Genomic DNA, 14,256 nt, shown 5'->3' with positions numbered 1-14,256 from the left:
CCAGTGTGGGATGGCTTGTCTGGAGCATCTGCACCGACTGGCAGGGCAGGGAGGAGTTGCAAAGTCTTCCCTTTGAGCCCAGCTCCTTCCATCCTTTTCCCAAACAAGAGCCTTTCTCCTTCCAGCCTCCAAGCACCTCCTCTTAATAATGTCCCTCTCCCAGCCCCTTCTGCTTTCACCTCCTCACTGTTTCCCTTCTTTTATTCTGATCTCTGCTCAGCTGATAACAGTCAGCTACTCTCACCAGATATAGCAGAAAGAGGACTCAGTCTAAGGTAGAAAATTGGCCTTGTGACCTTGCACAAGTCACCAAACCTCCAAACTTGGGTATTGTTTCCATCTGTACAATGGGGATAGTGTATGTGCCTATCTCACATAGTTCTATTTGATCACTTAGTGTGATAATGGATTTGAAAATTATAAGGACTTGGCAAAAGAAGGTACCATCATTGTTTCCAGTAGCTCCAGTTCCTCTAGCGAGTGAGCTTGACCCCATGCAGTTTGCTGATCCCTGGTCAGCTGAGACCCCCTTGGACTGAAATTCCACCAAAGTCACCCTTGGGTTTGTTTGAACGGGAAGTGCAGATGAGGTAGCTGCTCATTCTCAGCCACCTGCTATGCTCATATGCCCTTGTCTCCATCCCTTCTCTGTCTCTCACTTGACCACAGGTGAAATGTGTGCGATATTGGCCAGATGACACTGAGGTCTACGGAGACATTAAAGTCACCCTGATTGAAACAGAGCCCCTGGCAGAATACGTCATTCGCACCTTCACGGTCCAGAAGGTAAGCTTCTCCGTGGCTGTGGCCACCTGTCCAGTGGGACAGCTGGTTTGTACATTCAGCAGCACATGGTCCCCAAGGGTCTGCTCTGTGCCCAGCCCTGTTCTCACTGCCAGGGTAGATGAGCAAGTCAGACACGGGTCCTGCTTCAGCGGGAAGGACAAACAGGAGTCAACAGACAGATAAATGAAATCATTACACATTGGGGTAAATGTCAGGAAAGAACCATGCAAGGGGTGGAGAGAGAAGTCACCTGAAGATGCGGTGGTCAGAGCGGGTGGTCAGTGCCCCCCAGGAAGAGGCATCCAGGCAGAGAATGAAGGATGGGAAGGAGCCAGATGAGGGAAGAGTGGGGGGGATGCTACCACAGGCAGAGGAAAAGGAACAGGCAAAAGTCTGGAGGAAGAAAAAGGTCTCAGAATGTTCCAGGCCAGTGATTCTCAAGTGGGGGCAATTTTGTCCCCCAGGGGACATTTGGCAATGTCTGGAGACATTTTTGATTGTCACAGCTGGGGGATAGGGAGATGCTACTGGTATCTAGTGGGTAGAGGCCAGGGATGCCACTCTACATCCTACAGTGCCCAGGCCAGTTGCCACAACAGAGAATTACCCAGCCCAAATACCAGCAGTGCCGAGGTTGAGAAGCTGGTGTAGACAGTAAAAGGAAGACAGGGTGGCAGGAGCCTGATGAACAAAAAGGAGATTGCAAAGAATAATGATTATTACATTTACAATTTAATTATACAATCATTATTATATAGTTTTTGTTTTTTATTTTTCTTTATTGTTTATATTTTATTTATTTTTAATTAACTTTATAAATAAGTAAATAATTTATTATTTTAATGATAGCTAACATTTATTGAGCATTTATTAAACTAAACCAAGTGCTTTTTGAAGTGCTTTGCATAAAGTAATTCATTTAATCGTCCCAGTAACCCCATGAGGTGGGTACTATTATTATCCCCATTTTACAGATGAAGAAACGAAGGTACAGAGAGGTTAGTTCATTTGTCCAATGTTTCCCAGCTAGAAGATGGTAGAACCAGGATTCACATTTGGTCCCTGACCCCAAGCCCGTGGCCCCTTCCACTACACCATAGCTGCCATTTTCTAAAAGCATCCAAGTTCATGGAGCTAGTGGCCATGGACATGAGGATGCAAGAGCTCTGGGGACTGGGAGGCTTTGAGACCGTGTCCTTGGGATTTGGACAGGTTGTTATGAGGGCCAAAGCAGGCTGCCGTGTGGACCTGTGCACGTGCAGGGCTGTGGTGCAGGACCTACTGCTTGCTCCCGGCCCCTCACCCCAGTCCCCGTGCTCCTGAAGGCCTGCACCTGTGACTCAGGTGAAGTGGTCAGGAGGCAGGTGGGCTGCCTCCACCAGAGGAGGGAAAGCAGCAGGGTGCTGTTTACCTGCCTGGGCCATAGGGCATGTGGATGTTGTTCTAGGGCAGGTCCCTTAGAAGCAGAGCCTGAGGCAAGGATTAGGGTACGTGTGATGTTGGAGGAACAGCTCTCAGGAGAGACTCATAAGAGGGTGTGAGCAGGAGGGAGCAGGGGAGGAAGGGGAAGGTGCGGTGCAAGGGCTGCGTGTCAGCTACAGTCTAGACCCACAGGGGCCTCTGGAGCATAAAACATGCTCTGGGGGTGTCTGCCACCTCATGAGGCAAAAGGGCCAGGTGTGGTGGCCCTAGGGGTGGGGAAAACCTCCAGGGTGAGCCAGCACCTGGCAGCCGAGGGCCCATCTCTGGAGTCACTAGCAGCTAACCCTCCTGGCAGTCGGGGCCTGGGTGCACCACCCTGATAAAGAGGGCCAGGTAGAACCCCAGTCACATCTGCCATATACGTGGTCAGAGCCCAGGAGTGAGGGGAGTGGGGGGAGTGCCTGCAGATGTGGTGGCCCACCTTGGGACCCTGACCCCGGGCCGGGAAGGTGTGGAGAATTGCAGTCGGCACAGCCTGTCAAGGAGTTACTGTCCAGTCTTGAGTTATCTTTTTGTTTTTCTTTTAAACAATCACAGGGAAGCTACTACCCCTGGGGAGGTGCCCTTAAGAGATCCCGACAGCCTTTGGGGATTAACCTGATTTAGCCAGTGTCACCGCAGTACACAGGCACACAAAAGGCACATTTAGGTTTTTTAAAATTGTCAAAAAAAAACAGACGCTTTTTAGGTGACAAGCTCAAAATCAGTTGCTGAGCCAGGGACCCAGAAATAAGCAGGAAGTGTCTCTGCCCTGGAAGAAAGCACAGTCCCATTCAATGGAGAAGATCCTTGATAAATAGTATAGCCAAAGTGATGACGCTCTAACAAGGCTTCTTGGGGCTGGGTTGACCTGGGGGATGGAGTGAAAAAAAAAAAAAAATCCAAGTTTTCCTGATGCTGTGTCTCCCCTCTCACTCCAGCTCGTCCATCTCGGCCTCGACCCAGGTCTCCCGCCGGGGCTTCCTCAGCAGCCCTAACGGGGCTCTCTGACTCCAGTCTTGCTCCTTTCTTGGTTTGGGCTCCCCAGAAGCTGAGCCTGAGGCAAGGTTTAGGGTGCACTTGATGATGAGTTGAGGGGGTGCTCTCAAATGCAGAGGGTGAGGGAAATAGGACGGGGCAGGGGAAGGAGCTGAGCAAGGAGGTGGTCTCAGCTGGAGACCTGCTTCAGCTGGATCCCGTGGGGAGCTCTGCAGCATGAATCTCACCAGAGTCGGTCCCACCTCGAGGCAAGAGGCCTTCTGTACCCCACTGGTTTGCCCAGGACAGTCCTGGTGTTAGCCCTGGAAGTCCTGTGTCCTGAGACCCTCCTCAGTCCTGAGCAGTTGGTCACCCTAACTCCCATGTCAGTCGGTGAATGCCTGCTGCCCCCCAGTTCTCTGTAGAAGGGGTAACTGTGAGCTCTTTGTAGCCACCACTGAGAGTAGCTGGGGCTGGTTGCACTGACCCGGTAAAGGGGATCTGGGTGGGCAACAATCCCACAGCACCCACCCAAATCCATCCTTCAGGTGGCAGGTGGCATAATCCCTCCAAAATGCAAGTCTAATGATGCCCTTCCCCTTCTGTGAAGCCATCTGGGGAATCTTTCTGGAGCTTCCAAGTGCTGATGAGATCAAGTCCAATGTCCTTCACATGGGATCCCCGGCCTTCAAGGATGCGGCACCCACCCGTTCTCCACACCCAGTCCCGTTGTCTGCCACTGCCTGTCTCCCACCATCCCCCGGAGCTGCACTGGATGTTTGTGATTCTCTGCACACAGCACGCTAATCCCTGCCCCCATGCCTTTGTCCCTGCTGCCCCTGCCTAGGATTCCCTCAGTTTCTTCCACTGGGTGATGCAAAGCAGTGTATTGTAAAGAGTAGGAGTGCAGACTGTGAAGCCAGGCAGCCAGGGTTCAAATTGTAGCTTCACACCTTACTAGCTGTGCATTACTTAGCCTCTCTGAACCTGTTTCCTCATCCATAAAGTGGAGATATTAATATGAGAATGGAAATGAAGATTAAATGAATTGGTACATTCAAGTATTCAGAAGAATGGCTGACACATAGTAAATGCTTAATAAATGGTAGCTATTATTTTCACTATTAGCATGTTGCAAGATGCAAGTCAGGCATCACCTCCTCCAGGAAGCTTTCTCTGATTTGTCCTTTTGCCAGGTCATCTTACCTGCCACTGCTTTATGCACTTTAGTAGAATTATCTGCTTATAAGTCTGCCTCCCGGTGCTCCAGGGACAAGGGCTGTGGCTTTGTTTCTCCACCTTCCTAGCACCTAGCACAAGGCTTGGCACAGGCAACTCTCCATGAATATATTTTAACTGAAGGAATGAACAGTCAAACAGATTGTTCCTGTTTGGTGCTTTCTACATATCTGCAGGAGACTGGCTAGTAGAAGAAAGTAGGTCAAAGACCTGCACAAGCAAAGGCCCAGAGGAGTAACCCAGCCTTGGAACTGTCCGAGAAGCACAATTTGGCCGGCAGTGTGCCTATATGAGGGGTGGTGAGAGGCAGGAGGCACCAGTCAGAGCTCTGGGCCCCACAGCCCCCATCAGTCAGGGAAGCTCTGTCATTTGTTCCGCATCTTATAATTCTTTCATAAGAGTCAAATAAGAGTTCTGTTCACTTTTTTTGAAGTTTGGAGCTATGAGGACCATCATAGATAAGATGGAAAACCAGAAGGCACCAGATTTCAGGCACCAAAAGGCCACATTCTCCACTGTAAACAATTTGAACTTTGTTCTTAAGACAAACACTTCTCATAGTCTGTTCGTCTGAAACCAAGTCTCATGAGCTACTTGGCAAAAGAGGGTTCCCTGGGCAAATATGTTTGGGAAACACTGTGGGTGTTGTGTAGCTCTCTTGGGAATTCAGAATGTATATTAGCACAGTAAAGCCTCTGAGAAGTCCTGCAGGAAAGAAATCTGTTTCACTTTATCTAATTCTGCATCTCCCAGATGTTACCAATCACATGATCACTTGGTCCTGAAATACCTATTAGCCCTGAGAGGGCCTTGTCCTCCCTGGACAGCCAGGGGACTGGCTTCTAGGGGCACAGCTGAGGCTCCCCATGGCTGCTGAGGGAGTGAGGTATGTGGGGGAGCAGATGGAGGAACAAAGACCCGTTCCCTCCTCAGAAAGGCTACCACGAGATCCGAGAGCTGCGCCTCTTCCACTTCACCAGCTGGCCTGATCACGGCGTCCCCTGCTACGCCACCGGCCTACTGGGCTTTGTCCGCCAGGTCAAGTTCCTCAACCCGCCCGAAGCCGGGCCCATCGTGGTCCACTGCAGGTAAGCCAGAGCCCCCTCCTCTCCTCAAAAGTTCCCTTCTGCAGCGCTGCTGTCTCACTGAGAGGTGGCTGTCTTCTCCCATGGCCCTTAACTTTGCTGTCAAGGTCCCCAGGCCTGGATGCCCTGTGCCCAGCCCCTTCTGGGGGGCCGGCCTCGAGATCTAACAGCAGCAGCAGCAGCAGAAGCAGTAATAGGATAGCATTCACGGTTGTTCTGAAATGGTAAAGGCGCAGGGGATATGGACCAGGCCCTGTAGCGTCTGCTACATCTGCCACGTACACTTGGCCAAACTTACGTCCTTTTCTTGTCACCCAGCCTTGAGATGTAGGCATTGTAATTACTCCCATTTAAGAGATGAGAAAATCGAGGTGCCAAGAAGTTAAATACTCCTTCAGGGTCACACAGGTATAAAATGATGGAGCTGGGATATTTAACCTGCTTTTCTCCAGTCACTATCCCTCAGCTCTGAGCCACGAGCAGGCTGCCTACGTCAAAATGTGCTTCTCTTCATTTCTATTGTTTTAAAAATCAATTACTGGCCTGCAGCATCCTGAGTAGAGAGCAAATGGGCAGTGGCAGATTTCACCTTATTGGGGAGAAGAGATATTTTCAGCTCTGACCTATAAAGTCACACTGGGGCCGAGTGGCACATCTTTGAATCATCCTAAATGGAGAGGAACGGTCCTGTCAAGGACATCAAGAACTGGAGGTGGGTGGACATCCAGACCTGAAGACTGGCTGGCCTGGGGGCTCCCTCTTTCCTAAAGCCCCTCATTTGCAGCGCGACCTTGGGCCCAGCCCCCCTTCGTAGACCCTCGAGTTGTATCCCTGCCCTGGTTGTGTCTGCGCCAGTCAAGGGAGTAGGCGAGAGTGAACCGCTATTCACAATCACACAATCACTTGGTCCTAAAATACCTATTAACCCCGAGAGGGCCTTGTCCTCCCTGGACAGCCAGCCCAGCTCTCACACAGCATCACATTCACCCTCCCCGCCCAGGGCGGTGAGAATTAGAACCCCCATTTCACAGATGGGGCCACTGTGGATTAGGAGGTAAAACATACCACGGCTCTTGGTCCCTCTAGTCATTTTGCAAATATCCTCTACTTTATTTGCATATATTCTCTACCTTATATCTCATAACAATCCAAGGACCATAGAGCCCTAGATCCCAAATTGCAGCCAGATCAGAGGTAGAGGAGAAAGGGAGGCAAAGGCCAACATCACCCAGACCCTATGCTCTGCCCCGTGCTGCATGATGGCCTCGCACCCATCTCCACAGCATGGCAGCTCGATGCACCTGAGCAGGGTGGTACCCACCCCTGGGCTGTTCTGAAAATTTAACCTGGAGAGGAAGTGGGTTGGATAACACATACTAAGTGCCTAAGAGAATTGCTGGCATATCATAGGCACTTACAAATATTATTCCCTGCCCCTTAATGCTGACCACCCCCAGACTATTAATCCTTCATGACAGGGACCATGCGTTACTCATCTTCATATGCCATCCGAATCCCAGCATCTAGTAGACAGTAGGTGCCTAAGAAATGTTTGTTGAATATAAGTAGCAACCGTTCATTGAGAATTTGCTGTTACCAGGCATCTGGCTAAGCAATTTATAAGCATTATTCTTTTAAATGTAATTTCACACAACTTACATGCATCGTGCCATTAATGCTACTAGGTAGGTCTATTTATTATCAACCTCATTTCATGGATGAGGGTATTGAAATCCAGACAGACTGAGCATAGCCAGTAGATGGTAGAGCCAGGATTTGATCCCAGGAGGTCTGACCCCAAATGCCACGTGTGTACTGTGCACCACTGAAATGAGCACAGCTCCCTCCTCACAAGAGCCCTGAGAAGGAGGCACATTGCACATGCGAGAAGACACACTCACAGAGGCCAAGCCACTGTGCACTGGTGTGGATCCAAGATGCAAAACCAAGTCGGGCTGGTGATTTCCCCTAAAATGTATTGAGGGTGAAATTTCAGGGAGGGGGTGGATGAGTAGATACTGTGCACCCCCTCCTAGGTGCTGAGGCCCTGTCTGCTGAGTCCTGCTTGGGGGGGTTGTGTTGTAGTAGGGAGAGGTGTTCTGACACAAATATAAGTCAGACTCCACTCAATGCAAACTATGAAATTTTACTATGCAAGAAGACTGTTTTGCACGAACTTCCCAGATCATTGTGGAGGGTTGTCCCTACTGATCCATATTTCTTGGATTTGTGATCAGCAAGTATTGCTTTTCTTTCCTCTCCCACCACTTTGCATTTCCTTTGATTTCCACATTGTCAGATACTGGCTGTTTGGTGAGAGAGATAAGATGTGAAAATGCAGCTAAAGTGTGTCCCCTGGACAGTCGGCCTGGCCTTAATTTCCAAAACTGTACGCACTGAAGGCAAATGTTCTATTTGTCTCTGGGTCAGCATCATGATTTTAGAATCCAGCACAAATCTGGAAAGCGCTGGCCCCAGTCCAGAAAGTTTTGTTGAATTTTTCTGCTATTTTGTTCTTTGTCTGAGATTCTCCCCAAGGAATCCGCCAGTGGTCAGAAACAGAGTTGGCACCAGGACTCGGGACCTGCTGGGGGTCTTGGGGCTGGCAGTTGTTCACTGAATGATGATCCCAGGGAAACAGGTGCAGGTGGAGCAAATCCAAGGCTTTGCACAGGGGACCCCAGGATCCACTCTCTGCCTTTGGAACAGCTCAGGGGCTCTGGTTCCTACCTTCTCACTAACCTCCTCTCTATTCTCTCTCTTCCTTCTCTTTCCTTGCTTCCACTCTTCAACCCTTCTGCTAAAGAAGATGGGGGTGGAAGAAGGAGGCAAGTAGGAAGGAGGGGAGGGAAGGAGGAAAGACATGTCTGTCGAGCATCTACAATGGTCCAGGCACCATGCACTTGCTTTATTCCATGGTGACGGGTTGTCTTTATCCATCAGATGAAGAAAGTGCATGCATGAATAATGTCTAAGCCTGCGTTATATGCCATGGATAGTGTTAAGAGAGGAAATAGTTAAGTGCGGGCTCTGGAGCCAGACTGCCTGGGAGAAAGTCCGAGCACTACCTCTTACCAGCTGGTGACCTCAGGCAAGGGACTATCTATGCCTCGGTTTTCTCACCTATAAAATGGAGTGAGAAATCTCACAATGACCTATTAGTGACATTTGTAAAGCAGTTAGAATCATGTCTGGCACACTGTACATACTAAATAAGTGTTTGTTAGATAAGTAGATAAAAACAAGCTCACAAAGACAAGCGTTACTCTCCCATTTAACAAAGGAGAGAGCCCAGGGAGAGCTGGGATTCAGCTTGCACTGTCCGATGTCTGCATTGGACGGCCTCTCCGCAGTGCCCCGGGGGTCAGGGCTGAGTGGGAGGGGCCTCCCAGGGTCCCTAACGCCGACCACACCTTCTCTTCCAGCGCCGGAGCTGGGAGGACCGGCTGCTTCATCGCCATCGACACCATGCTTGACATGGCCGAGAACGAGGGGGTGGTGGACATCTTCAACTGCGTGCGTGAGCTTCGGGCCCAAAGGGTCAACCTGGTGCAGACGGAGGTGAGTCCTGGGTGAGGTGGGATGGGGTGGCGAGATGCTGGCCACCCACAGCCCTGGCCATGGAGAAGCACCATAGAATAGAGACCGATGAGTGTGGGCATCCTACAGAGAAGACATAGGTATGGGAGAAGAGGAAGGTGGTGAGGCCACCCACAGAAACTAGGAAGTCCCTGGCAACTGTAAGGGTCTATGGTGCAGGGCCTTCCACCAATGATGAAAGGTGGTGAGTTCCCCATCACTGAGAGTATCCAAACATGGCAAATGGCAACTTTCAAGTATTCTTGGACTAGTATTTCCAGCTTGGTTGAAGGAGAAGAGAGGGACAGGGAAGAACTAGCATCTCTTGAGTGTCAAGGACTGTTTTGGTACCTACTATGTATCCAAACCTGAGCTAAATGCCAGGCTGGTTAGAGAGCCCAAGACCCAAGGGAAATGGGAGAGGGTTCATTTTTACTGTTCACCACGATGTGCATGATATCACTCCAGGTTCTTTATAGTCGTAGTTCCTGTCCACTCCTCACAACATCCCTCTGGGTGGCCCCTATTAGTCTCACCGTTGTGCAGAAGAAGAAACTGAGAAACTGTCCCCTGGGGCTCATAGCCAGACAGTGGTAGAACTAGATTTGAATGCAGGTCCATCTGATCCCAAGGCCCACACTTTCCTGTGTACAACACTCACTCACTGAGAAGTGTTTTCTGCCTACCCCACTGCTCTAAGCTCTTGGTTTGTCATCTCTGTAACATGCCCATCTCCTGCTTCTAGTGGAGACCGTGGGTGCCCAGCTAGTCAGAGCTGGAGCAGATCAGGAGTGGCTTCCTTCAGCCCTGCCAAGGGAAATCAGCCCTGGCTGCTGGCATGGCCAGTCACTCCTGGCTCTGCAGCAGCAAATACCCCCTTTTAGAGTTTATACACAAAGGGCCCTGCTGTGGCCTCTGGGCTAATTCACATGGGTCCATCTTCAGGCTTCTTGGTGAGGCTGGGACTGAAGCAGAAGGGGTGGCTTTATCTGTACCCAGGTTCATGCATGCAGAAGGCAGGCTAGCTGGCTGGTTAGAGACCTTGGTCCTTGCTGTCTGATGGAGGAGCCAGACATTAAAATAGATGATCATGATGCCGTTGGAGAAGCACTTCACAGGGAGATGAGGAAATGGTCACTCAACAAACTGATTAAAGGCCTAGAAGGAATGGCAACAACTTCTGGTGGATTTAAGGGAGATTTTCCAGAGGGAATGAGACATTGAAGGCATAGGAAGAGGGGGATGCTGTTCCAGGAGTTGAGAAGAGCCTGTGCAAAGAGCTGACAGGGAGAGGGCGAGGCAGGTGTTTTACCAGTGGACCTTGAGACAAGGAGTGAGTGCAGGTAGTTTATTTGGAAGATAATCCCAAGACACAGTGGTTGGTGAGCAGGGAAGTGAGAGAGAGAAGGTAAGGAGACCACTAAAGGGACTTTGTCAAGCTGTGTAACACTGCAGACAACTGGAGCTCAGATCTGCTAGGGAGCTATGGGAGACTGTGGAACATGCACCTCCAAGTTATCCCCCTCAGGGGAGAGGGGACTGAGGTCTTTGTCCCCAGGCTCACCTTCTGCCAGTGGCTGAAGGCTACCTCCAGGGACATTAACTCTTCGGCTCTGCTGACTTGCCCTGCACATAGCCCAGGTGTGCTTCTGGGACGAGAAAGGAAACCTCAGCAGAGAATCTCAGGTATTTGCAGTAAGCCGCCTTCCACACTTGAAGGTGAAAGCTGGGGTCAGGTGGCCGAGGTACCAAGGCACCTGCAGCAGTGTGCCCCTAGTTTCTATTTTTTATCTATGACTCTTGCCATTCAGTCTTATCCTAGGGATAAAAAGTCACCAAAGCTCAGGCGATCGCTGTGAAACACGGAAACAGGGTCCTTCGGGCTAGAGGATAAGAAGTAATGATTCTGTGATATCAGTCGTGCCCATTCTTCACAGCCACACGGATAGATGTGGAAAACAAGCTCCCAGATGACTGTTCTAAGCTGGTACCCACCCCCTCTGTCCTTGACTTCGCAGGAGCAGTACGTGTTTGTGCACGACGCCATCCTGGAGGCGTGCCTCTGCGGCAACACCGCCATCCCTGTGTGTGAGTTCCGCTCTCTCTACTACAGTATCAGCAGGCTGGACCCCCAGACCAACTCCAGCCAAATCAAAGACGAATTTCAGGTAAGAGCAAATTCCAGGCTCTGTGTCCCAGCCAACTTCAGTGGTGCTCAGCACCCATGGGGGCTTTCTTTGTGAGAACTGACAGGTCTGCACATTTTCAGTGTCTGCAGCTCTAGGCAGCAGCAGAATGAATTCTAGAGCATAAATTGTACATCCATGAGCAACTATTAACCAATCACTCAGTGATTGCTGTCATTTAACTGTGACTGAATATTTTTTGCACTGAGGTCTTATTTAATTCTTGCCCAGGTTGTGGATGGAGACACGTTTATACACCCAGGGGTAAAAAGGGTGGTCCAGGGACCACCAGCCCTGGCTTCACCTGGGAGCTTGTGAGAAATGCAGAATCTTGAGCCCCACCCAGACCTACTTAATGAGAATCTGCAATGTACTGAGGTGTCTGGGTGATTTGTGCGTGCATTTAACTGAGAAGCACCTTCCTAGAGCACAGCTCAGGCATGGCAGATGCACACCTGGTGGCTGGAGGGGCAGAACTGCGGCAGCTTTGGATGTGAACCATTGAGCAAGGCAAAACCAGAGTCCAGCCCATCATCCCAAGGCCAGTACCAGGATCATACCTGGGCAACGGAAGAAACAGGCAGAGGAAAGCAAGGAAGCCAGGACTTGAGGGGCAACTGCTGGCTCCATAGTTGCACAGACACAGATACCCCAGCCAGGCCAATGCCTTAGTGCCCCTTCAAGCACATTTTATTTATGCATTTGGAGTAGGAACAAGAGGGAAGGATGGAGGACAGGAACTCATGGTGGCTGCACATAACATCTCCACTGTTGGCTGGGCCAGTTCAGCTCCAGCCTCAAGCTTGCAAGCCTTGGTCTGCAGAACACAAGCCCTGCGATTTTTCAGACCCACTAGAGCTTGTCCCTGGGAAGCTCTCAGCCATCCTGAGCAGCTTATCGAAGCATCCTTCCATCCTCAAACAGCTCTCTCTCTGGGAGAAGTGCTGGTAAATTTGTATGCTTCATTCTATGACACTTCAAGTTTTGTTTAACACTCATTATGGACTCCGTACCCCCACTCCCCACCCTGTGAGCTTCTGGCCGGCCCACCCTTTAATGCTGCACCTGCTGAGGTGAACAACTTAGCTCCAATGGTTTGCAGGTGTTGGAGCCTGTGTCGGAGCCTATGTATGGGCACGCTGCCCCTGCTGCCTTGGCATCTTGGAGGTGTCGCATGCCCCTGGCAGAGGCTCTCAGCTCACAGGGCCTGGGCAGTGAGCAGGTGACTGCAGAGCATCACCAGTAAGAGGAATGAGGCCCAGGCAGGAGTTCTGGGAAAGGGCCCAGAGGCCCAGGCTAGAGGGTGGAGCTAAAGGAATTGGGACTGAGTTTGGAACATCACGGGCTCCTGTGTTCAGGGGCAGCCATCTGAGCCATGCCCCCTCTCTCTGCCCTTGTGCCTCCCAGACCCTCAACATCGTGACGCCACGTGTCCGGCCCGAGGACTGCAGCATCGGGCTTCTGCCCCGTAACCATGACAAGAATCGGAGCATGGACGTCCTGCCCCTGGACCGCTGCCTACCCTTCCTCATCTCAGTGGACGGAGAGTCCAGCAACTACATCAATGCGGCTCTGATGGACGTAAGCTGAGCCCTGGCAGGGAAGGCTCCTGGCTGGCGTTCCAGGGAAAGGCTTCTTCCCAACGTGGAGGGTGGTGGGACCCAGGGCCCTGACTGCCCCTACCAGCCAGTCCCAACTTGCTTCTGATTCTGCTGCCCCCTCCATGCTGACCTCAAGGACCTTTGCTCCCCATACAGAGTCTGGTCCACACCTGGATACAAGCTGTGCTCTTGGCTCCTTTGCTCACATAGAGTCCAGAAGGAAAAGACCCAAAGCCTAAGGTGTCTCCCATAATACCACAACAAGGCTACAGCCTGCCCCAGTCCACTTCTCATCTCCCACAGAGCTTATTTTCTTATCAAGTTCAGTTCAGGAAACGTTTTATATGCCAGGCCTTGGCCTGGGCCCTGAGAACACAAAGACAGTGCAGACACAGGTTCTGCCCTCCACAGACTCCCAGGCCAGTTCCCAGATAGCTCCGGAGCAGAGGCAAGAGCAAGGCTGGCACATAGTAGGTGCACAGGACATAGTTATTGGACAAGTGATGAAAGGCAGCAAAGGGACCATGGAGGGGAGCCTGGCACCATGCCCCAGAATCTTGACCAGGTTCCTGACCTCTTTGTTAGGGGCACTGACTCCTGGTCCTGCATAAGAAGCACAATCTTCTCAACATCAGGTCCCAGAGGGGCACTCCCACCCTGACCTGGTGCAGGGCTAGGGGTCTATGTCTCTGACATGCTCCTGACTTGCATGCTTCTCCCCTCGGTCCTCCAGTTGCTTCCAGGAATCATTTCTTCATCTTAGGGATAGAGAGACATCTATAGCTTGTAGGAGCCATGGATCATCTAGTCTCATCCATCCACTTGTCAGCAAAGGAAACTGAGGCCAGAAAGGAAAAGAGATTTGCTCAAGGTCACCTAGGGAGCTAGAGGCAGAGCTGGAACCCAGGACTCCTAGTTCACGCTCTTAAAATTCATACCTTGAGCTTCCCCATGGTTTACTTGATCCAGTTAGACACAGACACCTTGCCTCCTTAGGCTCAGGACCAAGAAAGCTGTTGCCTGATTGGGGATGAGCTCCTCCAGATTTTCCCAACCTATATCCAAGGTCATGTCCATCCAGTTCACATGGGACTCCCATCTCACTCAGAACAAGCAGGAATACGGGGTACTTTCTCCTGGGGCCAAGACCAATTTCATCTCTGTCTCGGATCCTCCTGAGCTTTCTCCCCCAGGGTCCTAGGTGTTGGAAGCATCTCAGCTCTGTAGGGGCCTGCCCTGGCCTCTGCCCATAGAATGCCCAGGTCTTCCATGAATACCCTAGAACTGGGTCCAGAAACAAGGAGTCTTGCCTTGGTCATGTCAAATAGCTGGAGGTTGGGG

General features: G+C 51.0%; 1 protein-coding gene across 8 annotated transcripts in view; it reads left to right on the top strand.

Moving 5' to 3' along the window:
* Positions 1–14,256, top strand: part of PTPRT (protein tyrosine phosphatase receptor type T) — a 1,173,155-nt gene that overhangs the window by 1,132,285 nt on the left and 26,614 nt on the right. For all 8 annotated transcript variants that reach the window (XM_037810913.1, XM_037810912.1, XM_037810909.1 and 5 more), the window contains 5 exons: positions 670–786; positions 5,398–5,552; positions 8,975–9,110; positions 11,147–11,296; positions 12,722–12,895. In XM_037810913.1, the coding sequence (XP_037666841.1) occupies positions 670–786; positions 5,398–5,552; positions 8,975–9,110; positions 11,147–11,296; positions 12,722–12,895 (732 nt within the window). The remainder of the gene's footprint in view (positions 1–669; positions 787–5,397; positions 5,553–8,974; positions 9,111–11,146; positions 11,297–12,721; positions 12,896–14,256) is intronic.

The sequence above is a fragment of the Choloepus didactylus genome, chromosome 19 (genome assembly GCF_015220235.1).
Source record: "Choloepus didactylus isolate mChoDid1 chromosome 19, mChoDid1.pri, whole genome shotgun sequence".
Taxonomy (NCBI): domain Eukaryota; kingdom Metazoa; phylum Chordata; class Mammalia; order Pilosa; family Megalonychidae; genus Choloepus; species Choloepus didactylus.
This window is presented reverse-complemented; position numbering and strand designations above follow the sequence as displayed.